The sequence below is a fragment of the Apostichopus japonicus genome, chromosome 13 (genome assembly GCF_037975245.1).
Source record: "Apostichopus japonicus isolate 1M-3 chromosome 13, ASM3797524v1, whole genome shotgun sequence".
Classification (NCBI taxonomy): Eukaryota; Metazoa; Echinodermata; class Holothuroidea; order Aspidochirotida; family Stichopodidae; genus Apostichopus; species Apostichopus japonicus.
The window spans coordinates 21,376,587-21,403,096 of NC_092573.1; the positions used below are offsets into that span (position 1 = coordinate 21,376,587).

General features: G+C 36.5%; 1 protein-coding gene and 1 non-coding gene across 2 annotated transcripts in view; one reads left to right on the forward strand and one right to left on the reverse strand.

Moving 5' to 3' along the window:
* Positions 1-2,285: 2,285 nt before the first annotated feature.
* Positions 2,286-2,357, reverse strand: Trnay-aua (transfer RNA tyrosine (anticodon AUA)). Its single transcript has one exon. It is a non-coding gene; the product is annotated as a tRNA-Tyr (tRNA).
* An 8,861-nt stretch (positions 2,358-11,218) lies between these two features.
* LOC139978463 (importin-11-like) overlaps positions 11,219-26,510 on the forward strand; it is a 40,833-nt gene continuing 25,541 nt past the window's right edge. Inside the window, exons 1-15 of the mRNA XM_071988718.1 lie at positions 11,219-11,317; positions 12,325-12,565; positions 13,085-13,361; positions 13,801-13,933; positions 15,155-15,213; positions 15,964-16,012; positions 18,112-18,182; positions 18,497-18,724; positions 18,999-19,082; positions 19,689-19,766; positions 20,251-20,341; positions 22,707-22,754; positions 23,372-23,477; positions 25,567-25,730; positions 26,235-26,275. Of these exons, the coding sequence (XP_071844819.1) occupies positions 12,327-12,565; positions 13,085-13,361; positions 13,801-13,933; positions 15,155-15,213; positions 15,964-16,012; positions 18,112-18,182; positions 18,497-18,724; positions 18,999-19,082; positions 19,689-19,766; positions 20,251-20,341; positions 22,707-22,754; positions 23,372-23,477; positions 25,567-25,730; positions 26,235-26,275 (1,668 nt within the window). The 5' untranslated portion in view covers positions 11,219-11,317; positions 12,325-12,326. The remainder of the gene's footprint in view (positions 11,318-12,324; positions 12,566-13,084; positions 13,362-13,800; positions 13,934-15,154; positions 15,214-15,963; positions 16,013-18,111; positions 18,183-18,496; positions 18,725-18,998; positions 19,083-19,688; positions 19,767-20,250; positions 20,342-22,706; positions 22,755-23,371; positions 23,478-25,566; positions 25,731-26,234; positions 26,276-26,510) is intronic.

Consider the following 26,510-nt stretch of genomic DNA (forward strand, 5'->3'; position numbering starts at 1 on the left):
AAATTGGCCTAATTTTTTTTCCTATTTCGTCACTTAAATGAAGTTGAATTCTAAACCCACGAGTATAATGAATTCTCAGTGGAATTGAAAAAAATATAACCAAAACTATGTACAACAATCAATAGAAGGCGATAGAAAGACTCAGAGTGTATATTGTAAACATGCCTTATTAAATGGTCAAGGATTTTTCTCCGCATTCCTTTAATTTGATATAGGGCAGTCTTATTAAAATAATATATCTTGCGAGTGAGGAGTTTGGGAGCAATTTACTTATAAGTACTACATATGGAGACACTCCTTAATTGAAATATTAACGTATTTCTCTGAGAGATTTGAAACTAACATTGTCCACCCGGCATGTCAAGTAATATATTTTTTTCAAAACCGTAATTTATATTAACTTGAAATGGAAGGGGCGCGCGCGGACGGGGTTGTTAAGAACGGACTTAAATTATTCATAGACTGCTACAACAAAAGCGTTAACAGAATAGCATGTTTCCCACCCGCGTAAATGGTCTCAGTTGAGAAGTATTGAAGTAACCCATCCTAAATAACACCAAAGTACAAACCAACTATAAACAGGATTTGTCACAGGTCTCCTTACAATGCACATCCACATTGCTTGTAAACGTGACAATTTGTGACATTCGTCTCCAATGGCATATCGTATTCGACGATTTACGATGAAACGGAATGACATGAAAATAACAATTATTGTTATAGAATTATACGGTTGTCAAACTGAAAAGTGAAAAAAAAAGTCTAATAACAGAGCAATATAAGAAGAAGAAGAAGTAGACATGCACGATCGTGTCTGAATCATTTAATTGTTCATGACATTATACTGTGTATCAAGTTTTGCAAGTTTTAATTTGACCTTCTGTCAATATGTAATTAAATCGAAATAGGCAATCATAATATTCACGGTATTTCACGAGAATATGATACATTTTCTTTCTTTCTTTTTTTGTATTTGCTTTTCTTTATCGAATTGGAAGATTTGAAAGATTGAAGCAAATAACCAGAGTATCTATTATTAAAGACATGTATTGCTGTCACGTGACATCTATGCAAACGATAGATGTCACGTTTTTGCTAAGAATGTACGAAATTCAGGATGATTCTCAACCTTGCATAATATTTCAGATTTTTTTCCTTTTCTTTTGGCATTTGTATTCCCGTATACCTAGCCTGTTATCGTTGACGAGAGTTTCAAACTGTGAATATTTTGTCATATATAATTTCATACTTTTTCTTTGATTTTGTTTTGAAATTGGTTCTAATTGCATTATACATTCGCGTGTTTGTGAGTTGAATTTCTATTGACTATAGCAATACCTTCATGCTCTTATTTGAGACAGCCTGTCTTTCACATGCACGTGCTATCTACTTACCATACAAATATCTGATACACCTTCTCTTATATACATAAATCACAGTCATAACTACATTTTTTGGCAGTTAAATGTAATGTTAACACCTCGTAGTAAAACAATACAGCTGTTATTATTGAATTAGTCTCTCATTACAGTCAGATCAATATGATTTATTTATAGATCTTTGGCAACTCATATACGGTTTCCTTTCTGCTGTGTTTGTAACATATAACATTTCAGTTTTGGCAATGACTTTGATCTCAATAGACGTATAGTGACTTAGTGGTGTGGCAATTGATGTTTAACATTCACAGAATGTTAGACTGAACGACAAATTTCATGAATTATACTATAAATAATAACATGAAGTGCAGGTTTCTACAGCATTCTTATAGCAGATTTATTTGGCTTAAAGTTAGTATATAAAATTATAATCGTCAATATAAGTGGAGAAATATGAAGATGGAATACATTATAAGGGGGGGGGGGTGTAGAGGAGGGGATGGACGGAGGGGGGTGGGGGCGTGGGGAGAAGGTGAAAAGAAGCGCGTCCTTGATATATATCTCTGTCCTATTTCTCCTATTTTTTGTGCCCTCCTCTTTCTTTCTCTTCCCACCAATTATATGAAACAACCAGATAGATAGCTTGAATAAAATAAATCATCCTAGCGCAAGACTGGATATTGAACTGGAATTTGAAATGAAACTTCACTAGTGTAGTTTATGAATTACATTGTTATATGAGTTTAATATCAAATAGCATCGAATTATAAATTATATATATATATATATATTTAGGCCTATAAATATGTATATATATATATATATTTAGGCCTATAAATATGTATATATATATATATAATTGAAATCGTAATGAGTTGGAAAATCAAGAACAGTGAAAAAACTTCCAGCCTCCACCGGGATTCGAACCCGGGCCTCCCGCTTTATATGCGGACACCCTAACCATTAGGCTATGGACGCTGATTGTATGTTCCCCCTGTACCGGTGGGGGACTATGATGTTATATCGTCCAGGGGACGGGGTATAAGGGTAGATTTGCCCCCTCCACCCGACTCCTTCAGACGTGTTCGTGGTTGCTCCCCTGACTGTGTTGTATCCAAATTAAGAATTTTCTAACTTTTTTATGATAATTGTTCATCGCGATTATTTTATTTTCTTCTATGACATTGCCAACATCATGGTTGGGGTTACTTCTTATGGAACAACAAACGAGTTATTTAAAGTGAGGAATACGTTCCTCAATAATCGGCTCGTTTCAACTATATAATTTACTTTAAAACAAGTCAATATCACATGTCTGTGTGTGCATGTGAGATCAACTGACGACCTCTCTGGTCTTTCGGTCTATAATGACAGCAGTATAAAGGAAAGCTTGGCATGTAAACTTGATCATCAACCCAGATTTTCCGGTTGAAAGGATGAAATTACTCCCTCATGTAATTAGCTATAGTTCTTTGCCTTCATCAGTTCTAAGGGAATCGCTTCAAATACAAGACTATTAATCCCTCGAGGGGTTAGTTCATTTCATACGTTAGGGTTAATGACATCAAAGCGTTTCCCGCAAGATAGAATTTAACAGTTTTTTTCTTCAACAGGTGCCTTGTTAAGAAGAAAAAATCGATCTTAGATGGAACCAGCAAATAGACAAGAAAATTGCCAAGAGAAACATTTCTTGAACCTAATTTTTATAGCGTTTTTATGCTGATATTAAAAATGTTTGTCATTTTTTGAAAAGTAAAACTTAAAGGATCGCCCCCCCCCCTCTCTCTCTCTCTCTAACAAATTCAACTCATTCAGAAACCTTTATTACTTAATCTCGTTAGCAATGAAATAAAGTACAGATTAAAATGGTGTATGGTTAAATAAAAGCGATTTATTTTTTAATGCATGAATTAGTTGTATATATAAATTTGAAAATAAGCTCCTGTCAAAATTTTGATAGTTTTCCACATAGGCCATATACACCCAGCGTTCCCGCCCAACTACTCTCCTCTTAACATAATATTTACCCTTCGAAAATCATTTCTAAAGTATGGTGACACTGCTGAACTTTCTGTTACCTTTTTCATAATCCTGTATACTCCTTCTATTTTTCTATCTGAACGAAAATTTGCTCCATCGTTTTTGTTTTCTCTAGAGAATTTGTTATTAAAGAAGCCTGCAATTATTTTATTCATGAGCATATACATAAGGGAGGAATCTCTAGTTTTTATCAATAATAACTGTAATGGTACTTGACATATGACTTGTTTGAAGTTAATAGTACATGCATGGTAGCTCACCAAAACCAGTACGATAACAGAAACAGATAAATCAGGAAAGAAAAATATTGAACCTTGATTTTGGTTGTACTTTACCAATGCGTGATGTGGAATAATTTTTGTAGATTGGCTTTCTAAAGTGAATATGACATAGCATACAAGAAGACCGTTTAGGATTAAACAATTAACACGGAAGGAAAGGCACTAGAAAAAACCAAAACCTTCCGAAATAAAGTATTACAATTAATGCAGCAATGGATTCTATCTTCATGAGCAGTTCCGCGAATATATTATACGCATCTTCTATGTAGGTGCCTTATGTATCACATGTGTCATCTTCGGACCTCTAGGTCTAAGGAGTAAATATTCATGGATTCCCAATACAATTGATCAAGCTATAAAACATATCCTAATTTATTGCACCATTCCGATTTTGCTTCCCAGACCAGGGACCGGACTGGAGTATCAATTAATACTGACTCCGGGTGATCCAACCGTGAGCGCTGGGGCCTCGAGTGACAAATTGTGACAAGCGGTGTATTTGACGTCTTGGGTGAAAGTATAACATCTTTCGCCAACAAGAGGATAATCGGCTCTTCAAGTTCAATCTAGTGAGATTGAATACTGATAAGAATGACATTTATTCGATTGCGTGGAAAATTTTATTTAACAATTCGTCAAAATTGTAGCTCGTTGTATCATTCGCAAACAATTATGTATTGCAATTTTTCACATATAAACAGGCGACCTCATCATGAAATTACTCCAATGGAAGCATATATGGGTCAATGTGGAGAGTGGAATTTGGGGAAGGATGGTGATTAATATTCCCCTCGTTTTTTAGTGGGAGAAACCTTATACATTTTGACCGACCCCACCCCACTTTTTGTGGCCTGAAGCCCTTTATGAATGTCACTGAATTTTTTCACCATTAACCCAGCACACAAACTAAACAGGCACTCACACACATGGTATATGTATGTATCACGTACTGAGTTCTCTCCATGTGCTCATTATTATCCTGTGTGCCGATAGCTTAATTATTCATATACCCAAATCCGACATTTAGGAGTGATAGCTCAGTGGTTAACGCCGGTGCCTTCCAATCATAATGTCCCCAGTTCGCGTCACTCCAAGATTAATGTATGTCGTCCAGTTACAGAGTTGTTGACAATTGACAATTCATAACCATGGACGTTAAATATGAATCTAAGAGACTGACTTCGGTCAGCTTGCGGCTTTGATAAGCCAATGAGGCTTCTTCGCGAGTTCCTGCTTGCAGGAGGATCTAAAATACATACATACATACATACATTTAGTGAATCTATATAGTATATGAAATAACTCACGAAACATGAGTTGTATACGTCTATCTTCGAGTATAAATATATATAGCATTGTGTAGGGCGATCTATTCCCAGGTTTCCCTCCCATTCATTCTTCGTGACAAATATCAGAACAGAAAAAAAAACGCAATTGATCATATCGGCACAATCACTCTTACATTTGATTAGGCGTAAACTTGTTGCTGTCTATGACGTCATCAATATGTCATGAAGGCTATCTTTAAATCTAGACACATTCTACTGTAAGCCAAACTGATCGCTTGTAATGAATAGACATGCACCTAAATGATCACGTTTGTCTGTTTTTATTTTATTTAGGTCAGTTTCATTAGTAGTAATTTCAAACGATTAGACTGGAATCAGAATCGATGGGTAAATTTCATTGTCAATTAATCAAATGTAGAAGAAGAAAAAAGGATTGTTGTTTGCGAGTTCAAATTAATTCCATGTGCTACAAAATGGAAAACATATTCCTGTTATCTCTTTAATAAATATCTAAAATATGTTATTAATAATTTCAGTATATATCGTATGTACGGTATATATTTAAACAAATGCAGGTGGATTTAATCTAATTTACAAGAGATATGAAAATATAAGGGTAAAACCGTAAACAATACTATAACAATAATGGATCTCCACAGATATATATATATATATATATATATATATATATATATATATATATATATATATAAATATATATATATATATATATATATATATATATATATATATATAAATATATATATATATATGTATATATGTATATATATATATATATATATATATATATATATATATATATATATATGTATATATATATATATATATATATATATATGTGTATAAACTTTATTATTTTGTCAACGATTCCCATCTTTGTGATTGATTTAATTATTTGTAGTAGTCCTTCGATATCTAAAGTGGTACGTCCGTATGTGTCATAGATGCATACAAATACACTTATATATAGGCCTATGTGTGACACATTAAACAAAATGTGACTCATTGCCTTCATCAAATACCGATATTAATAATGGTGTGTTCTATTTCTCCGCTCAATATGCAAACGTCATTTGTCAATCTGCAATGTGTTTGCCATTTTCTCCCGACAGCATAAAAGGGGGAAAGAAGAAAACGCATGGCGTGTTAATGACTGTTGACGCTGTCCTATATAATCAGGTTCTGTTTGCTTGAAATGAAAATGTCAAACGTATATACATCGCTACCACTTTCAGTCACAGTAAACTAGTAAAAATAAAATAAAAAACAGGGATAAAGTAGAGTAGGTTATCTCCAATCTTACATGTTTTCGTTCTTATTCTTCGTCGTCCAGGCTTCTTAAACTTACATTTACCAATTGCGTGATCAAATCATCTCATGCTGGGCTTAGCATCGTTTCTTTTAACAAATGTCAAACTTTGTTATCTGCTTTGGTTATAGATTCACATTTGAAATAAGGAAGCAAGTTTAGTTTGTTTACATTTCACTTTACAATAGCTTTGACAGGTTTTTCGTCAACAACCTGACAAATGACTAATGCTTACATGCAAACATGTCCTTTTCTTTGCGTGAGGTGACTTTTTTGCTGGAAAAAAAGAGAGAAAAGGTTAGGCTTTATAAAATTTGTGAAGAAATGAAGAAAGAAATAAGTAAATCGAAAGTCAATTTCGATTGCAAGTCGAATGTATTGTTATCTCGTTACATGATTTGTTAGGGATAACATTGTGTCAATTACAATTAATAATCTTTCAAAGATTCCAAAGTGAAATCGAATATTTGTATAAATTGAACATTTACTTGTCTGTGACCATTAAAACAATTTTTAATCCAGAAGCTGACGTGCAATCACTTATGCGGGTCACCATCAATCCATATATAAAATATGTCAAGTATATAATATGATTAATGTCAGTTGCAAGTTTTGAAAGTTCACATTTGCTCTGTTTTATGTGTTAGGTTGATTGCTATCTTGTTTTCTCTACTTGATGTAACGTTGGTAGAATTTCACACAAACCGTAGGCAATGTAAGGGATTCTTCCTGTCATTTTCCTTCCATCTGCCCTCAGTGATAAACGTTAGTACGTACGATAGTTAGAGGGCAGTGGGCAAGAATCAAATGGAACCCTCTGCCAGACTATAAAGCGTTAACGATGGGAGTGTTTCAGTACATCACTATTCAGTAAGCACGTATGAGAAATCTTCTATCAAACTATGCGCACTTCAGAGTAGCATTTTTCTTTTGGACAATCGTCAAAGCATTTTAGAAATACCTCTTTCGGAAGTTCAATGTCCCTGTAAAGCTGTATGAAAGGAAAAGAATACACATTACACACCGTACTTGTAATTTCACACAGTTTAATTTCATACGAATGCATAACAGTGGCGGATCCAGGATTTCGCCGAAGGGGGGGCCCAGATGGGAAATGCCTAATCGTCGTCCTGGGGGAGGGGTCTAAGGGGAGTGGGTGCCCCCCTTCCCTTTGGAAAATTTCACAAAATATGGAGGTCCTCGGTGCAATCTGGTGCTACTTTTCGTGAAAGTTTTGAGTAAAATTTATTTCCAATAAATCATGTATTCATGGTTTGCCGGGCATATATTTGCAATTTCGAGCAATGAGCTGGGATTTACGTCTTTGGGGAGTAGGTGGTGATGCAAACTACTTTTTACCAGGCTACTCCAGGCCATTTCATCTTGGATGCCCCCTTCCAGATGGAGACTATTGATGCAGTCAGAGTGCCCCTCTCACCTTCACTTTATCAGAATGATGGTGTACTCTTTTTGCAAATTTATTTTACAAAAAATTACACGCACAGTGGCGTAGCTAGGATTTTTTGAGTGGGGGGCCATGGGGGGCTGTTCTTTCTTGTGGGGGGCGGAGTTTACTATCTAAGCGGAGCGCCACCTTGGTTGGCGCGGAGCGTACAGAGAAAATTTGAGATTTCAGCACCCCCAGATCGCAGGAGATGGCACCTGTGAGGCAAAATAGCAACCAAAAAGATGTGCAACTTTGGTGACAGAAATGCAAAAAAGTTTTTTCTCTTTCATGCTGACTGGCCTTGCCAACTCAGCCAGACTTATAACTTGAGGGAAGTTGGCATCATTTGTCGTTTCAAGCTGTCAAGGCCTTTCTCCCAACTCAAACCCCTGTGGGCTACCGGTAGATTTGCAGGATATGCCCACATGTGGACTTAAATAGCATTAGAGGAAGGGGGTGGAAGACTAACACGCATCGATGTTTCGGTAATGGTCCACATTGGTGGCTCGGTGCTTATTAGGCCATTTATTGGGTTTCTTGAGGCAGCTGTCATCAGAATCTGGCTTTTTGTGCCAATCGATGACCGATAACATGTATTGGTATGTAAATTTCTTCTTCATATATCTAGCAACACTCTAAAAACAAATGAGTGGATTTCATTCCATTGGAGTGATCACTCGGCGCACTTCAAATTTAGAGTGAAATTTAACTCTATTGGAGTTAACCCTCACTCCAATATGAGTGAATATAACTCTATTAGGAGTTAAGATTTACTCCAATGGAGTGGAAATTCACTCTTATACCGGAATGTGCTCAGTGATCACTCCCATGGAGTGAAATTCACCTATGTTTTTATCAGTACAGTACAGTGCATATCATCATAGGCGTACGTACGTACGTACTACTACGTACGTTCGTATATCAGACGCACTCGATACCCACGATACGATACGGTCCTGGAGAAACTATTTCCACTCATCATTTTTTAAGGCGATACAGTAGTGAGTATTGAACAGGCACAGCCGCATGTTTGCAGGAAATTCAGAATTCCCAATATTTTATATCTCTACCAGTAGTGAAAATCATGTTTTTCGACAGTTTCGTGGACATAAAAAGTTGTTTTGTGGAATATTCAATGACATATCAGGGGCTGATGCAGGATTTGTGACAGGGGGGGGGGGTCTGACTGGTCCAGCCGCGCCTGAACGTAAGACTATCTAAGCGGAGCGCCATCATCGGTTGGCGCGGAACAAGAAAATTTTTGGCTTTACAAACCCCCAGATGGCCGGAAACGGCACTTCCCGAGTATTCTAAGCAGCATGTACCTAGCCTGAAAATATGGATCTCATGTCTGCAATTTCAGGCCCCCCGTAGCTACGCCACTGATCACGCATGGGGCCCTTTCCCTCGAACGCGGTAAAAAAAAAAAAAAAAAAAAAAAAAAAAAAAAAAAAAAATCAGGATTTTCAAAAAGGGGGGGCCCGGGCCCCCCGGGCCCCCCCCCCTGGATCCGCCCCTGCATAATATTTCTGTTTGAGTCATGATGACTAGATTAATTTATTTCCAGTAGTATAAATGTGAATTGATGTATAATTCTTCACTGTTTGCAAATAAATAGCCTAGGCAAAGCTAGTAGTACAATGAATTTAGTGACTATCGATAAATCCTCTTTTCACATCCCGATCCAGATAACAGTTGGCTATCGATTCAACAAACCTCATCAAACCAATTGAAAGCAGGTATTTCCTTTACTTGGCAAATGATGCTGTTCACTCTAATGTGCTTCTTAAAATCTGCGTTGGGAATAAGAAAGTAAAATAAGACATACTATACTATACTATACTATACTATACTATACTATACTATACTATACTATACTATAATATACTATACTATACTATACTATACTATACTATACTATACTATACTATACTATGCTATGCTATGCTATACTTTACTATACTATACTATACTTTACTATACTATACTATACTATACTATACTATACTATACTATACTATGTGAAGCATTACTGAATAATGACGTTGGGTGACCCTAATGAAGTATCAGGGCATACATCCATGACCCTAGCCTATACAGCTATATGAGCCTATATATGTTGCCAATTAAACATAACCAAGGCGATGCCCTGACTAACGGACTATAACCTCTTTAAATTTGGTAGCCACACAATAGAAAGTTTCGCCTATTTCGAGGTTCATTTTCCGGTCGTGACGGCTAAAAATTACCAAGACCTCGACCGACCGTGGTTTTTCCGTCATAATTTGGTTGGGTTAAAGTTGTCCAAGAATATCATATCTCAGTGTACATCTAATGACTGCGGACACGGCTTGATGTTCGAGCTGAGCATTAAGTGTGAAAAACTCACAATTTCCAAAAGTATACCTTTTGACTAGCTTTCACAAAGTGCACTGAACGGCAATTTTCAGAATTTTGAAGTTTTACGAGTTGTACTAAATGTGCAAACCTGCAATTTTCAGAATTTCGACGTGTTTGAAAATTTGTAGCCTACTAAGTGTGAAAACGGCAATTTTCAGAATTTTAGCGTCTTGAATAGTTGTAAATAAGTGTGTAAAAAGCCAAATTTCAGAATTTTGACGGTTTAAAAGTTTTATTAAGTGCAAGTCTTCAATGCAATGTCACCTCTACGCTTCCATAGTTTTGATTGTTACATTTTGTTGGATAATTCAAGGTTGAAAGGGAGAAATTTTTATTACTTTACTTTTTACTTACTTTTATTATAATCTGGTTCTATATTTTGTAACTTGACTTAACTTTGTGTTCAAGATTTTTCAGGCTTATAGTTTGTCCGATATTTATGTTTTTAATTGAGGCGGATCAAAAAGTTATACAAAAAGATGGAAATTAATTACCCTTGTGCTTTGATAATGTTTTTAATTAATTAAATGTCATAAGATGCAATTTGGTGACATTATGAGTGAACAGAAATATATTTTCTGCCTTAATATTTGGGGCGGAAGCATACTTCAGCCCCTCCATCTCAGGAGGGTTTGGGGAGATTTACAACGTGAAGAAGAGTGTTGAAAATTTAGAACATCAGGGTAGTAGTGAAGTTTTAGCACTAGCGGTTCACGCCGGGGCCTTGTTACTTGTTAGTGAGAAAACAACTGGTTATAGTGATGGTCGGTAAGAAGTTTAACTGATGAACATAGGCTATAATACGTTTCGTCCTTTGTAAAAAAAGTTTTTGTTTGAGTATTTTTTTTAACACTACAACTCGCATTTGGGGGGGGGGGCACCTGGGGACACGATTTTTTGGGAGGACAAGTGACTCCAGGCCCCCGTCCCCCTCCCCCCCCCCTTGGCAATGCCACTGGTCAATCGGACTGTAGAGATAGCTCTAAAATATCCTCATACGTCTTAACGTTCGGAGATTGGAGGCGACTTTTAGCAAGTTCAAAAATATTGAAACAAATTGCGAAACACAAAATGGCGACGTTCATGTATCATTACTGCTGAAAACACAATCACATTGCGTAGAAGAATACAAAGTCAAATAGGCTGTAATAGTAAGTGCGATTTTGTGGGAAAGTTTACCTAAGGGTCTATCTTAACCCCTTCATGTCATATCCATTGCGTAGGACTGGTTGTCTTCTCTCCGATGTGTGGATCACTTTATAATGTTATTGATATCGTGTAAAATTAAGAACCTATTTGTTGTGCGTATCCTACCGTACACTTAATAGAGCTTAGGCCTCACATAGGCGCATAACAAGTCACAGTAACGTTACCTGTAGCATCACTGACAAGACCCGTCAACTCTCACGGTTTTACCGGGAGACTCCCGGTTTTTACCCGAATCTCCCGCTTTCATATTCTATTCTCCCGGTTTTTTAATGTTTCATCACTTGCGACATTTCTGAAAATAGCCAACAGTTAGTCCTAGGCCTAGGCCTATGTTTAGTAATTATTAGTAATTCCCCACACTACAGTAAAGCTGAACAGGAAAGGCTATTCAGTGTAGTTCGCAAGAACAAGACAGAGAGTTAGTCAAGTCTCAAGCTTGATGGGACTCTTATCTAGCATATTAGCCATGAAGTTACAGTACCCAGAGTCCACTGTTCCCGTTTTCAAATGAAAGCCTACTAAAGAAACCCTGGAGAAAGGATAGTGAGCTGCTGTAAACTACAACAAGAAACACTGATTGGATGATTCTCTCACTGTATTGACTATTTATTTAGGAGTATTTATATCATTTTAGTTGAAAATTACCAACCTCCATATTTTCCCCTTGTTCTCCCTATTTTTTGGCCCTCAAAAATGTTATTCTCCCTATTTTGGGGTCAAACAGGTTGACATGGCTGAGAAACTTTTGGCTTTGATAACTCTTAAACAATACATGTTGTATAGCATCAGCCTTGGTTAAGTCATAACGTAGCGTCAGAGGTGTCCGTGGTGGTAGCTAACTTTAATATCTAGCAAAGGTCTGATCTACATTTATTTAGCCTATACCTAAGGAATTTTAGGCCTAATGAACTTACATTACAATTCCCATTTCCCTTTAATTGCTCAAAAGGCATGAATTCACCGAATGCCTGTGAAGTAGTCCTGGAAGTCTTAAACAGGGCAACCAGCCAGGATACCTCAGTTCTAAAACCAGCTGAACAACAGTTAAAGGAATGGGAGACACAACCAGGATTTTATTCCATACTACAGGCCATTTTTTCTAACCACAGCATTGATGTCAATGTGAGATGGTTGGCAGTTCTTTACTTCAAAAATGGCATCGACAGATACTGGAGAAGGACTGCTCCAAAGTGAGTTCTCTTTGCTGATATCTAGGACTGTTTGGGATCATATTCCCCCTTTTTTACTTCTTTTTTATCTCTGGTGGGGAAAGGGGGTGGGGTGGGGATTGGACGATTAAGCAGTAAATAATGGAAAACAGCATTTTCTACTAACCCTGGTACTTTAAACCAAGCCTGAAGTTACATGTGATAAGAAATTATGCTCTCTTAAAGTCTAAGCCACTTTGCATAGCTGCTTACTTTACTCTCACCTCACAACCAAATATCTACAGTACTATGTCTATAGTGACTTGATAACCTTCTTAGCCTATATCTTTATAAAGTCCTGCAAATCATCATAAGGATATTTTCAATGTTTCATCTCTGGAGGAAACTCAAATGGGTGTAATATCGTTTACAAGTTTTAGTGTTGTGATCCTGTGTGAAGCTCTGATATATATGTCTCTGCCTAAGCTGGCTGTGATAGTCTATGCAGATGGCCTCTGTTTTAATGGGCCTTGTAACCCTTGTTTATTATTCAATTTCCAGTGCTATGTCAGATGAAGAAAGGGAGTCCATACGGGCACAACTGTTGGGGAATTTCAATGAACCAGTGGCTCCAATTGCAACACAACTAGCTGTCTTAATCGGCAAAGTGGCCCGTCTGGACTGCCCAAGGAATTGGCCGGGATTAATACCCACGTTACTAGAGGCTGTCAAGACACCTGACAAGCTTGCCCAACAGAGGGCCTTACTCACATTACATCATGTTACCAAAACTTTGGCAGCAAAGAGATTGGCCACTGACAGAAAACTGTTCCAAGAGGTACATACAGCACAGTATTTTATCCAATCATGCTGAGTTAAGTTTCTCTTAACTTATAGGACTAGAGAGAAATATTGGTTGGAGGATAGTGTGAGAGAAAATCAAAATTTCACCATATATACCAAAATACAGTAGCTATGTATAGAATTATAATATAGACATGTTTGCTGCTCGAACCTAAGGCCATATGGGCCTACACATCCTATAAGTGTAAGATTATGAGGGCAATATTTGTACCTGAGCTTAATTGAAAACTTTGGTGGGCCAAAATTTGACCCAAGAACAGCCTGTTGAGAATCTCTACTCTATGAAATCAAATTACCAAGTATATACCTAGCTAGTTCCTCTGGCACATTGTTTTTGCATTCAATTATATTGCTGCCATACTAATAGTTGCATATTTATTTCTCCTTTAAATTAATTAAATCATCTCTTTTAGCTGACTAGTGGAATATTTGGATTTATATACAACCTTTGGAACCACCACACAGAGGTATTCTTCCAACATGCTGGCCAGCAGGATGTGACAAACATGCTCGAAGCCCTCGAGTTGAGCATTCTCACCCTTAAAAGTGAGTATTTTCCTCAACTGTTTTAAACTTGATCTATATTAATGATGCATTGTTTTATTGGATTTGACAAACTTTCTCATCAATTTCATGTCATACTGTAGCAATGCATTGCATAATAGTGTCAGCAGAGTTCAGGGTTTGACTTCAGATGATGTAGCAATTCTCATCTATTATTTCATCTCAAAGGTTGTAGATCTCAGATAAGTGGGAAAATGCATTGCGATGTCGTTTATCTTGTCGATGCCACCAGAATCAGCGAAATAGTTGCAAATTCTCAAAAGTTGGACTATGATTTACTTTAATAGTTCATCGATATATTTTACTGCCCTTCTCTGATGTAATCTTAAAGATATGTTCTTATGCTGATATGATCAAGTTTGTGAACATTTTGCTGGTTTAATCAGTTTTAGCAAACAATGGTGTCAGAATTAAGACTACACAGATGACATTTGGGATATACTTTAAAGGGGATATAACATGAATTTTAATTGTTTTTATATCCAATCAATTTGTGATATATACTGTAAACGATTGTATTCAGTTTTTAATGCAACAGCATTAAATTTAATTTAATATGACTGCATCATTCTGCACCAATATTGAAACTTATACTTTCTACGACCAGTTGTGTATGTTGTTCTTCTGTGATGTGACTAGTTATTGCATCATTTTGTTTTCAAAGTAAAATTAATGCATCTCATTGTATTACATGTATATCAAGAATGACACAAGTCTTGAATACAAAGTAGTACAGATATAATGAACCTTACTTCATGTGTTCAATTTGTGCCCTTTTCCATCTAGTTTCAGTTTATTTTACTCTATATAACTTCTCCTTGAGAGGTAAAAGAGTCATAACAAAACAAAGGATTCTTAAACAGTTAGATGCATAAAAGAACATAAAATCATAGTTAAAATAGTCACTACTACCCAATACTCAAGTAGGCACTATCTACCAGACTCCTTGTAGTGAACATTCCAAAACATCTAACCCCTCCCCCCCCCCTTCAGTGCCAGCCCAAAGGAAGCAAAAGGAAGGCAGGTATTACAATTTACAATTATTAATGCATTCCATTTAAAGCCCAATGGCACACGTTTTGCCGGATAGATTCATGAAACATTTCTGTGGGTATTGCTTTCAATCTTGCAGTTTTACATAAGCAGCTCAACTATGGAAATGATTCTTGAAACATTTCTGTAGTATTTCATTCAATCTCACAGTTTTACGTAAACAGCTCATCTATGGAATTCCCGCTCCGGACCAAGTGCCTGATGCTGTCGTAAGTTTGCCAATCAGCAGAATAGTAATAGTCCTTTGATCATGCATCACAGGTCTAACTTGTAGTGGTCATATGTTTCATACACTGATATGTATGTATTTCTATAGTACCTTGCCAAGTGTTCTGCCCGATCAATTACAAAATTCATCTCCGTTTTCAAGTTTAATGTTCTTTCCGTACCCGGGTCTCTATTATGCAGCTTTGAGAGTAGCCCGCATTTGTACAGAAGGAATATTAACCTTCATTGTATTGTTTCTGTTACATCTATCCAGGCAGCTTATACATCTATCCAGGCAGCATATAGTATAGTATATATATATATATATATATATATATATATATATATTATATATTTTTTTTTGGTCCTTAAGAATTTTTTAAAACCTTTCACTTGACATGATTGCAGCAAAATTTCAGATATGTTTGCATACATGTTCTCATGTATGATCCTGTCTTGGATTCAGTCATATTAATTGCTAAAACCTTCAATAGAATCTTAAAAGGACCTGCATCCTTAACTTGAAGTCTTCAATGTTTCAGTTTCAAATATGACATGTTAGTTTAAAAGTAATCTAAAGGTGTAAATAACATTGTTGTCCTAACTCCTATCCTGTCAATAACAGCGTTAATAAGTTTCCACTGCTTCAAATGTTTTTTTGTGTTTACGGATCGCTTAAAATTTAAGACCTCTCCAACAAACCACACAGGTTTGTTTGATTGCATCGCTTTCTTCTTTTAATCCCCACACAGATGGTTTTGAAGTTGACATTCGACAGACTGAGGTCTCTGCTAGATATAAGTAAGTCATCTGTGTTGGATCTTCTTAGTGTTGGATAATAATAATAATAATATAAGAATTTGTAAAGCATCTTTATCCAGTTAATAAAAACTGCTCAGAAGCGTTGCAGGAGCAAAGAACCCAAAATGGACACAACAGTTATCAAACAAATGGATACGCATTCATGAATAAGAACGTCTTGAGTTCTTTCTGGGAAGTTGACACATGCTGGATTGTCTTCAGATGTAAGGGGAGACTGTTCCAGAGCGGTGGAGCTGATCTAGCAAAGCAACGTTCCCCATAGGTGGAAGTGCGAACAGTAGGAACAGATAACATATGTTGTATGCTTGAATGAAGCACTCTGCTAGGTCTGTATTCTTGGAGAAGCTCTTGTAGGTCTTGTGGATCTTCCTAGTTATCTTGGATATTCTTAGTTATTTGGATCTTCTTAGTATAAATAAGCATATTGCTGGCTTAGAATATAACAGTAGAACACTACTTGGGCCTGATTCTATACCATTTTGGAGCTAAAAAAATGTCAAGTTAAATTTTATTCCAGTATGTTACTACTGCATTGTAACATGTTGTCAGACGGGACTGCACTGTTAAGTTTTTGTACCTTCTGTCAAACTTTTTGGCCAATGCATCTGAAATATTGTCTGAAGTGTAGAATATAATTAAAGTTTGTAATGGCATATATCACAAATGGCTTTCTAAATTTTCAAATTTCATAATTGTTCCTTACAAATGAATACAGCCATATCCTAGGCCAAACTAACAAAACTATAGAATTCTGTTTGTTACTTTGTATCAAATAACGATGTAGCATTCATTCCCCTGCTGTCACTTGCGTTGACCTTGGACAGCAGACACAAGTAGAGCTCTCCAGTTAAGCTAATTAATAATAATTAAGAAATTGAAAACCTCTGCAGCATTTCTAGGATATTTTGCATGATTTGGCAGTATGAAAAGTACAACAGGATAGGTTTGAAATTATAAGCTTAACTGACAAAGGGTAGTTTCAAATCATAAGTATCAGTTAACCTTTGAACATTTGTTCATACTGTATATACCCTATGGAGGGTTTAAATATGCTTCTTGAAGATAACCTGTTGCAATCATTTTCTAATTATTATTATTCAATTTCTGTAAAAAAATTATTTATTGTGTTAACTCAACTTTTAATGGTAATGTGAGGTTGTGCCTAGGGCTCCAATCTCTGCTAGAAACATCTGAAAAAGGAAACTTTTCCTTCCCCAAAAACATGCAAATTGTTAGAAGTGAGCACTCTGTTGATATATCTCAGAACAGCACTTGTTCATTAGTTAGTACAGAACTGGTTCAATTTCGAGAGATTTGATATACTTAGAACTGTAGAAATATGCTATTTTGTAACAAATGTGTGGGTTAAAGTGGTGCTGTAAACTAGTTTTCACAGAGAAGTTCCTTTTAGTGGAATATTTGATGAAAAGTCAAGTTTACATGCTTTTTTTTCATTGCTACCTTCTGATTGGCTGTTGGAAAATGAATATTCATCATAATATGAATATTCTCTTAAGTTTCCTTTCCTTCTGTCAAACCTTTTGGCCAATGCATTTGAAATATTGTCTGAAGTGTAGAATATATTTAAAGTTTGTAATGGCATATATCACAAATGGCTTTCTAAATTTTCAATTTCATAATTGTTAAGACTGTTCCTTACAAATGAATACAGCCATATCCTAGGCCAAACTGACAAAACTATGGAATTCTGTACGTTACTTTGTATCAAATAACGATGTAGCATTCATTCCCCTGCTGTCACTTACGTTTAGCTTGGACATCAGACACAAGTCATTCCTCTTGCATGTGACTCTGTGGTTAGAGCTCTCCAGTTGAGCTATCAGAAATTGAAAACCTCTGCAGCATTTTCTGGATATTCTGCATGGTTTGGCAGTATGAAAAGTACAACAGAATTGGTTTGATTTTTGGCATCCGATAAATCAATTGGTAAATATCCCCGAGCAAAACCAGGACAAACTCCCGCAGTCCTTCTCATAAGTTCTTTTGTTTGGTGACTCAATTTAGTGTTATCTCCAACAATTTTCAAATGATGGGGTGTTTTATTGATTTGCTTGCAGGAAATTCCTTCCAGAATGCCAGTCATATCAAAGAGAAGGTGGAGAAAAATATCATCATCCTGGGCAAAATGGTAAGGATTATGAAGACAGGCCTCCTTGTATAACATAACTAGTAGAAGTGTGTTTGTTAAAGGAAGACAAATTTGTTAGAAAACTCAAAAAAATATATACCGGTGGAGGGCTAAATGTATAATGTATTGCATTGTAACGTGTTATGCCTAGGGGTGAGAACAAGATATTGAGATCAGGTTTCAACAATTTTTTGAAAGACTTCTCAATTGGAGACAAGTAACCTGTGGCCACCTTGAATTTGTTTGTCTTGGTTCTTCACTGAATGTCCTTTTAATACTGGTCTTTTATTCTCCCTCCCCCCCCCCCTCCCCAGCTTCTTGAGAGCCAAGAGACCTTCCCAGTGCCTTACAACGGTTTCATCAAGCACGTCCTCGAGTTCACTACCAACTTCCTCTTCACGGACCACGGGAGGGTGCTCCTGTTCGAACGATTCACCGTGCAGTGCATGAGTCTGATCAAGAAAATCATCAAATGTAATTCTTACAAGATAACCAGGGCGATGGAAGACAGCAAACAAGCAGCAGCAATGGAGGCTGAAAAGGTGAGCAAAGAGAAGAATATTCTGGGAGGGGTTTGTCCGATCTCTCATTTGGACGAGCAACTATTTGGCAAGCTAATATCGAAAGAAAATTTCAAAAATTGTCTTTTTGACAACCTGAAATTCCCTTAAAATATTGCAACGATAAACTAGCAGTAGTTCGTTCAGTTTGTTGGACACAATGAAACACTTTTGTCGCAGAGTATTTGGTCACTTGGATATTCGCAAAATTTCTGCCACCACACTTATCCTCAACCTTTCCTTGCCTTTCTTTCAGACAACCAGTGGATTCTTCACCAATGACGTTCTAACTGAGATGGCGAAGTTCCTGCTGTCACACTATTTCCTTCTCACAGAAGAGGTAAGAGGTTGCGACGAGCGTGGTCACATCGTATCTAAAACTGTATCTGTTATTTCACCAGCAACCTCCAATTGAATTCCAATCTTCGATATTGCTGACATACTGGGTTTCAGCATTTATGAACTTACTTGTTGTCATAGGTTGTTTACATGGGGTCAATCGAGGTCAAATTTGTGAACCACGGGGAGGTGTGATGTAGGTGTGATGTAGGCAATAGAATGTACGTACCAGACTTAAATTGAGTCCAGACTAGTGATGAAACTGTGATCAGTCAGTGTTTTTGTAATAATTAATTATCTTTCCCTCACGTTCAGGATTTACGATAGCTACAAAGTGGTCTATAATTGGTATATATACCTCTCCCAGGGTTGGCCAACCTGCCTTGTGCACTCTGTAACAAAATTTTACCATGATTGATGGGAGTAAGATGAATGGGAGTATGAGAAAACTGTAACATTGGTTAAAAAAAAAATTAAAAAGCTTTACCGAATCCAAAGAGTGACAGAAGCTACTGGATATTTTGGTATGTTTTGTATGATTGCATTTTGGAAAGTCTGTGACTCTAGATAGACAATCTCTCTCCTTTTTTTGTTTTTTTGTTTGTAGGATATGCAGCTTTGGGAAAGTGACCCCGAAGGGTTCGTTGGAGACGAAGGAGGAGAATCGTGGAAGTTTAGTCTCAAAGTAAGACAAACATTTCCCACGATTCTGGAAATGTCTAAGAAATCCTCCATGTATCAATATATCTCTGGCATGTGGTTGTGTTTGCGACATGAATTCACATTTGCCATGTGTGATATTCTCAAGTGGGGAAATTAATCATTCGAAATCAACATTGTAAAAAAAAAAAACAATATTTGTATACCAAATCTAACGAGTGGTTGTGAGCCAGGTTGGACCCTGGGGAACAAATTCTGTCACCGGGTTCCTCTCTCGAGGTCTTCATTTTGCCTTAGATATCATGAAAGTGAGACGACTACATTATTTTTTTCCTTTTTTGTTGTTGCTGGGCCCCCAATTTAATCTCGACCAGGTTGCTGAACCCCTCCCCCCCCCCCCATTCTCATCCTGTCGTATCTGACAATTTCCAGTATTACAAATTCAATGAAACTGCAAACTTTTTACCCACAAACTTTAAAACCAACCTAATTTTCATTCCATTTTGCAGCCGTGCACAGAGGTTCTGTTTCTGACCCTCTTTCATGCATATAGGGACACACTAAAGCCTACACTACTGCAAATGGTTCAAACAGTACAAGGTGAGAATATGTTCTTTTGAACTAGAAGAAAGACCCTTAACACAATATATTTTTTATTCTGGCAAGTTCCCTTTTAATTAGGGTAAATTACAGTCCATAGTTGGTGTTGGAAAATTTGCTGTAAAATTTCTGCAACAGTATGTGAAATGTACATCCTGATTGCATGTTTTTGTAGTGAAGATACGATTTTCAAAGTTGGATGACATTTTACATCCCACAACATGATTCACACAGGGAAAACAAATTTCTGGCAAAAATTTACATTTTGATGAATTCTAGAATCCAGGAAGCAATAATGATAATTTTTCAGTATTATAATGGACAATCGCAATGGAAATTCTAAGCTGAACTGACAAGGGATAGCTTCGAATCATACATAACAGTTAACCGTTGAACACTTTTCACATGTTCTTATATAACATTTGAAGGGTCTGGATATACATCATGAAGATAAATTTAACCTGTTTCAATGATCTTCAATGCTAGTTATAAACTTTATTTAAATAAATTCAATATATAATGATTATTTGTTTGAGGTTGTGCCTGGGGCTCCAACCTCTGCTAGAAACATCTGAAAAAGGAAACTTTTCCTTCCCCAAAAACATGCAAATTGTCAAAAGCGAGCATTATGTTGATATATCTCAGAACAGCACTTTGTTCATTAGTTAGAACAGAACTGGTTCAATTTTGAGAGGTTAAATTTACTGAGAACTGTAGAAATATGCTATTTTGTAACAAATGCATGGTTTGAAGTGTCGCTGTAAACTTGTTTTCACAGAAAAGTTCCTTTTTAGTAAAATATTTGAAGAAAAGTAAAGTTTAACTGCTTTTTTTTCATTGCTACCTTCTGATTGGCTGTTGATTAATGAATATTCATTATAATATGAATATTCAAAATTATTCATGAGCATAGTTAAAATTGCAGCTTTGTACAGCTACTACTACATTTGTAATTAGTTTAATGCTGGAGGGAGTCTGTTTCATGAATGTAAAACATTCCCAAGCAGCTTTGAAGTTGACCTTTTGTATACTTTTTATTTGATCGCTTCTCTACCTTTTGGCTAAGATCATGTGTAGAATTACTTAGAATTTAGAGTAATTTTTCTTTGTTCTGTTGTAGCGAACAGTTTATTTATAATGAAGTTATGTAATGTGTAATGCTGTGCATATACTTGTATAGTGCATATAGTTATGCTTCTTGTATGATGTTCATCTACCATATGAAAGATTCTAGACATGCAAAAAGCATGTTAAGTATATAATTGGCTATTATAGAGATTTACTTAAATTAATTTTTTCTACACAAATTAAAAGTTATTTGTGACAGCTATGTTTTTTTAAAGTTTTTTCTTCCTATTTCAGAGTGGTTTGGCTACCTGTTAATTCTTAAGTGTTGAAATGTGAAGTTGTGCATGGGGCTCCAACCTCTTCTAGAAACTTCTGAAAAAGGAAACTTTCCCTTCCTCAAAAACATGCAAAGATATGAATTGAAATCATCCTGTTACTAGATCTCAGAACAATACTTGGTTCATTAGGAAGTACAAACAGGGATTTATCTTTAGAGATTTATTTATTTTAATGCATACAAATGTGCTAGTTTGTACCATATGCATAAGCCAAACTGTTGTTGAAGACCTTTTCACAGAAAAGTGTCCTTTTAGTGAGATATTTAATGAAAAGTAAAGTTAACATGCCTTATTTTCATTAATACCACCTGATTGGTCATTTATTAATGAATATTCATGAATATGCATGAGCATAGTTAAACTGAAGGTTTGCATGGCTACTACTGCAATTGTAGTTGGTTAATGCTATGGAAATCAGTAGTATGACACTCTGTCATCTCTACTAAGCTTCTTGAGTTAACTTTTTAACTTTTTCAATGCTTTTTCTTTTTAACATTCCTAAAATCCAATAGAAATTCAAAACACTTGCATTTAAAAACTTTACTAGAATTCTGTAGGAAAAGTGCAAGTTATGAAAGTTGGTGAGGTGCTCTCTGGCACGACACAATTTTCAGAATTGAATAAAGTAGTTAAATCTCTAATTAATTAATTAAGTAAATGTTAATTTGTAGAAAACATCTATGTGTATGCCTTATTTTGATCAATTCAATCTTATTTTCAGTAATGTTCTGAAGATTTAGTAACATTTCCCCCAAAAAATTGCAAATTGCAATGTGTTATGATGGTAAAACAATAGTTTAGTGCCGTTCAGATTTTTTGAAAAATAATCCAAAAATATAAATCTGACTGGGAAGTTATTAGCATTATTTCTTTGCTCCATGAAGTATTTTCAAGTGAAATTTTTAACTTTAAATCTGAGGATCCATTTCATTCCAGTGTCTTTTTTCTTCTTCCTACAGGTTATGAGGATGCTTCAGACTTGGACAAATTATTACAGAAGGAAGCAAGTAAGAACAAAGTAACTCTAGTTACAATTAATTAAAAGGGGCAGTGAAAAACATGGAAGAATGAAACAGAGAGTTTTGTGTGTGTGTGAAGGAAGTGTATGTTGGGAGGTGTGTGTTGGGGTGGGGGAGTTTGTGTGTTGGGGTGTGTGTGGGGGGTGTTGGGGGGGGGGGGGTGGGGGGAGGTAGATGATGGAAGAAAAAGTTGATGACAGGATTTAGTAATTGCATGTTTTCCTACAACAAATTAAAAGATATGTCAATTTTTACAGTAAGTAGCTGGGATTTGAACTTATCAGAAGGGAGGAGGATTAGACTGATGGGGTTGGGGGGTTGGGGGGGTGGGGGATCAGCATAATTTAGTTGCATTTATATTCTGTAGATATGGTGACCATAATATTGACAATTCTCATATTCTTTGATATTTTGTTTTGTTTCTGTGAATTAGGCAGAGCTGTAAGTGACAAGTGAAGCATGATTTTAGTGATTTAGACCAAAATATTTTACAAAGATAGATCATTCACAATAAATTCTGGTTCTGACCTGGGAGATGGATTTTTGTTGTTGCTTTAGTTTTGTTGCTAATTTCCCCCTTATTCTTACAAACTTTCCATTTTTAGTTTATAATGCGGTAGGCTTGGCTGCTTTTGAGCTCTTTGACGAGGTCGACTTCGATTCCTGGTTTGTCTCGCACCTTCTGAAGGAACTGGACAATAAAAGTGCAAAGTAAGTCATCCTGCTGGAGGCTAAAATATTTAAAAGCAGTAGTTAGGAAGTTTATTCCTGATTGTCAATATCGTTTCAGTTCTTTACTTGTTCTGAATACAGATCTAACTTAAAGGCATTGAAGACTCGCCACAAACCGCGTGCAGCCCTCTGAAAAAGTTAACTTTTCATTGCTTGCAAGTGAAGTTTTATTTATGTCGCTACAAAATGCAGACAGTAATGAAACGTGGTACCTTGTTATCTTTTATCTAGACCTGAGATGTCTCTATCACTGCTATGTACACTGTGTTGTGCAGGTATTGACCGTATCTGCATGTATTCACTGTGCACAAGTGTCTAATTACCGATGGTAGCAAGCTGTGTCTGTATTTTCTGGGAATGATGGTGGTGTCTAACACTTCTGTTACACCTCATTCGAAACTAGGTCAGATTACCGGCATGAGACGTTTCTTTGTACGCGAGTCTTCAATGCCTTTAATAAACTAGTAACATTAAAGTCTTAGAATCCATGCATGTGCAAGGTACTTCCCTGCAGTAAATACGGCCCCTCATTAACAGGCTAATTTCTCTACCAGATCTGGCTAAATGTTTGGGTAGGGATGGAGTGTTTCTTTATTTTCAAAATGAAATTCATCTATTGCTGTAAACCTAGACACATCACTCATTTCCTACAGGCCCCCTTCCCAGGGTTTAGGTTAACAAGTTACATAGTTAAAGTCATCTGGTATGGGCCCATAAGCTCTCGAAAGTTTTGCAAGCATTTCCAGAGTTCAATACATTTCCAGCTTTCTTATTCTTTTTGGGCAATTCCCCGCATCCTCTCAGAAGATTTTTGGTTTTCCCAATCTCTGCTACCAAACAACCCTCAACCTCATGTAATTGAACTCTTTTGGTATTACAATTTTTTACAATATTCAAGAAATAGAGAGAGATGTTGATTCATCCAGAGGGACAGCACCTCATCAAGTTAACATATACCTCCCTGCGCCGCATCACTCTCCCCTCCCAGATTGGTTATGAAGACCGACTGTATCTTATATTATTAAATAAATGTATTAAACCAAAGCATGGATATTTTTTACATCACCACCAAAGGGAGCTTGTATATGAATCTACTTGGCCTCTCAGTCACCACTCACATCTTAATCAGAGTAGACAACCCTGAATGATTTAAAAATGTTGTTTCCGCAACTGATGCTTTCCAATCAACTGAACCGAGACTTTCCTTGAAATGTAAAAAGGCGTTACGAGGCCTCTTAGGAGGTCTTGTCAAACCGTGTCAAATTATGCATGTCTATTAGGGGAGGTCCAGTAGTTATAGCAAGGTATCATTGAAGTCATGTTATTACATGATGATGACCTTTCATGAACAATGCAGATATATGCCCTAAAAGACATGAAGGGTTCTTAGTTTTACAAAAGCTTCCAGCCTTGTACTGGATTCAATCCTGGGCCTCCAACTCTCTTTGTGCGGACTGCCTGGATATTCTGTTCATCTGTGAAGGATAGTTGCAATACCACTATAGATGCCTTGTGCAGATCTACTGCACAATGTGATCAGGGAGTTGTTATGGAAACTCCCTGATATGATACCCTGATTATGATGTGAGACATTTGTCGCAGTACACTATAACCCTGTTACCGAAGCTCTTTCTTCGGTGACCTTGGTGTTTGTTTTCCCTAGGCCAGCCTTGAACCCTAACTAAGGTGTCAATATCAGCCAAGATGTACTCTCTGGTAATTAATGATGTACATATTGATCTGATTGCCATTTGCTTGCACATTGACTGAAAGTTAGTAGACAACATTGCATGTGAAACAAATCTCCGATTGGGGAGGGAAGTTTGCTTTGAGATGCCGTTCAGAACACAGCTCATTGACCCAACATGAAAGCTTGGCGATGCCAATTTTTGTGGTTGTTGCCCATAGAGAGTCGGTAGCATGGCTCTAGAGATTGGTGAAGATTCCATGTAAACTGAAATGGCTTTCTATTTTATATCCCCTTTCAGAAGTCAAAATAGTTGATCTGTAATTTAACTGGCTCGCTGTTTTGACGTCGTTGGTTTTCTATGATTTCATTTTCAATCAGTTACAAGTACATTCGAAGGAGAGTCATCTGGTTGATCGGCCAGTGGATCGGGGTCAAACTCTCTCCTACGCTACATCCCGCTGTTTACCAAGCTGTGCTACCTCTCCTCTCTCAGGAAGAAGACCTCGTCGTTAGAATAACGGCCGCCCAAACTCTCAAAATTGATATCCTTTCATAAGAAAAATATAATTTCTCTTAAGGTTATTTCTGTAATATAACTTGAAGCTACTGTCAACCCTTTCTAATCCTCCCACTTAATCTCCCCCCCCCTTCCATTGTTTGTGGTAGGGTATTAACAGCTGCCCAAAACTTTAAAACATTGATCATTTCATAAGACTATTATTTTCTTCTCAGTTTATGTCTGTAATGTTACATGAAAGTTGTGCCCCCTCACCTGTAAACAAGTTCTCTACACACTCAGGAAGGCTTAGTTTACAGTTAGGGTAATAGCTGCCTATACTCTGGAATTTAATATCCTTTCCTAAGACTACTACCTTTTGCAAATGATGTATTTGTAATGTGACATAAAAGTTGTGCGCTCAGCTTACCCCCCCCCCCCCACCCAAGTATATTATACCAGTCTAGTAATAACAATGTAAACGCATTAATTGTGTAATTAAATTGTAATTATATGTAATTATTGTCATTCCACCTTAACTGTATCTTACCTGTCGATGACTTTGAGTTCAAGACCGAGGCTTTCATTCCTGTGAGTAACCATAACTTTGACATATTTTCCCTTTTATTCAGTTCTGAATTGATCTACATTTTACAGTAATATGGGATGCCACAGTGGGATGAGAGAGGGTGGGGAGGGGAGGGGGGCTTGATGCTTTTACTCTTTCCATCGTTTGAATCAATTAGCCATGCTGTAATTTATGCAGTCAAAGGTAATCTTCATGGACTGACAATCTCTTAGCAAAAGAATTTATTTTATTTTAATA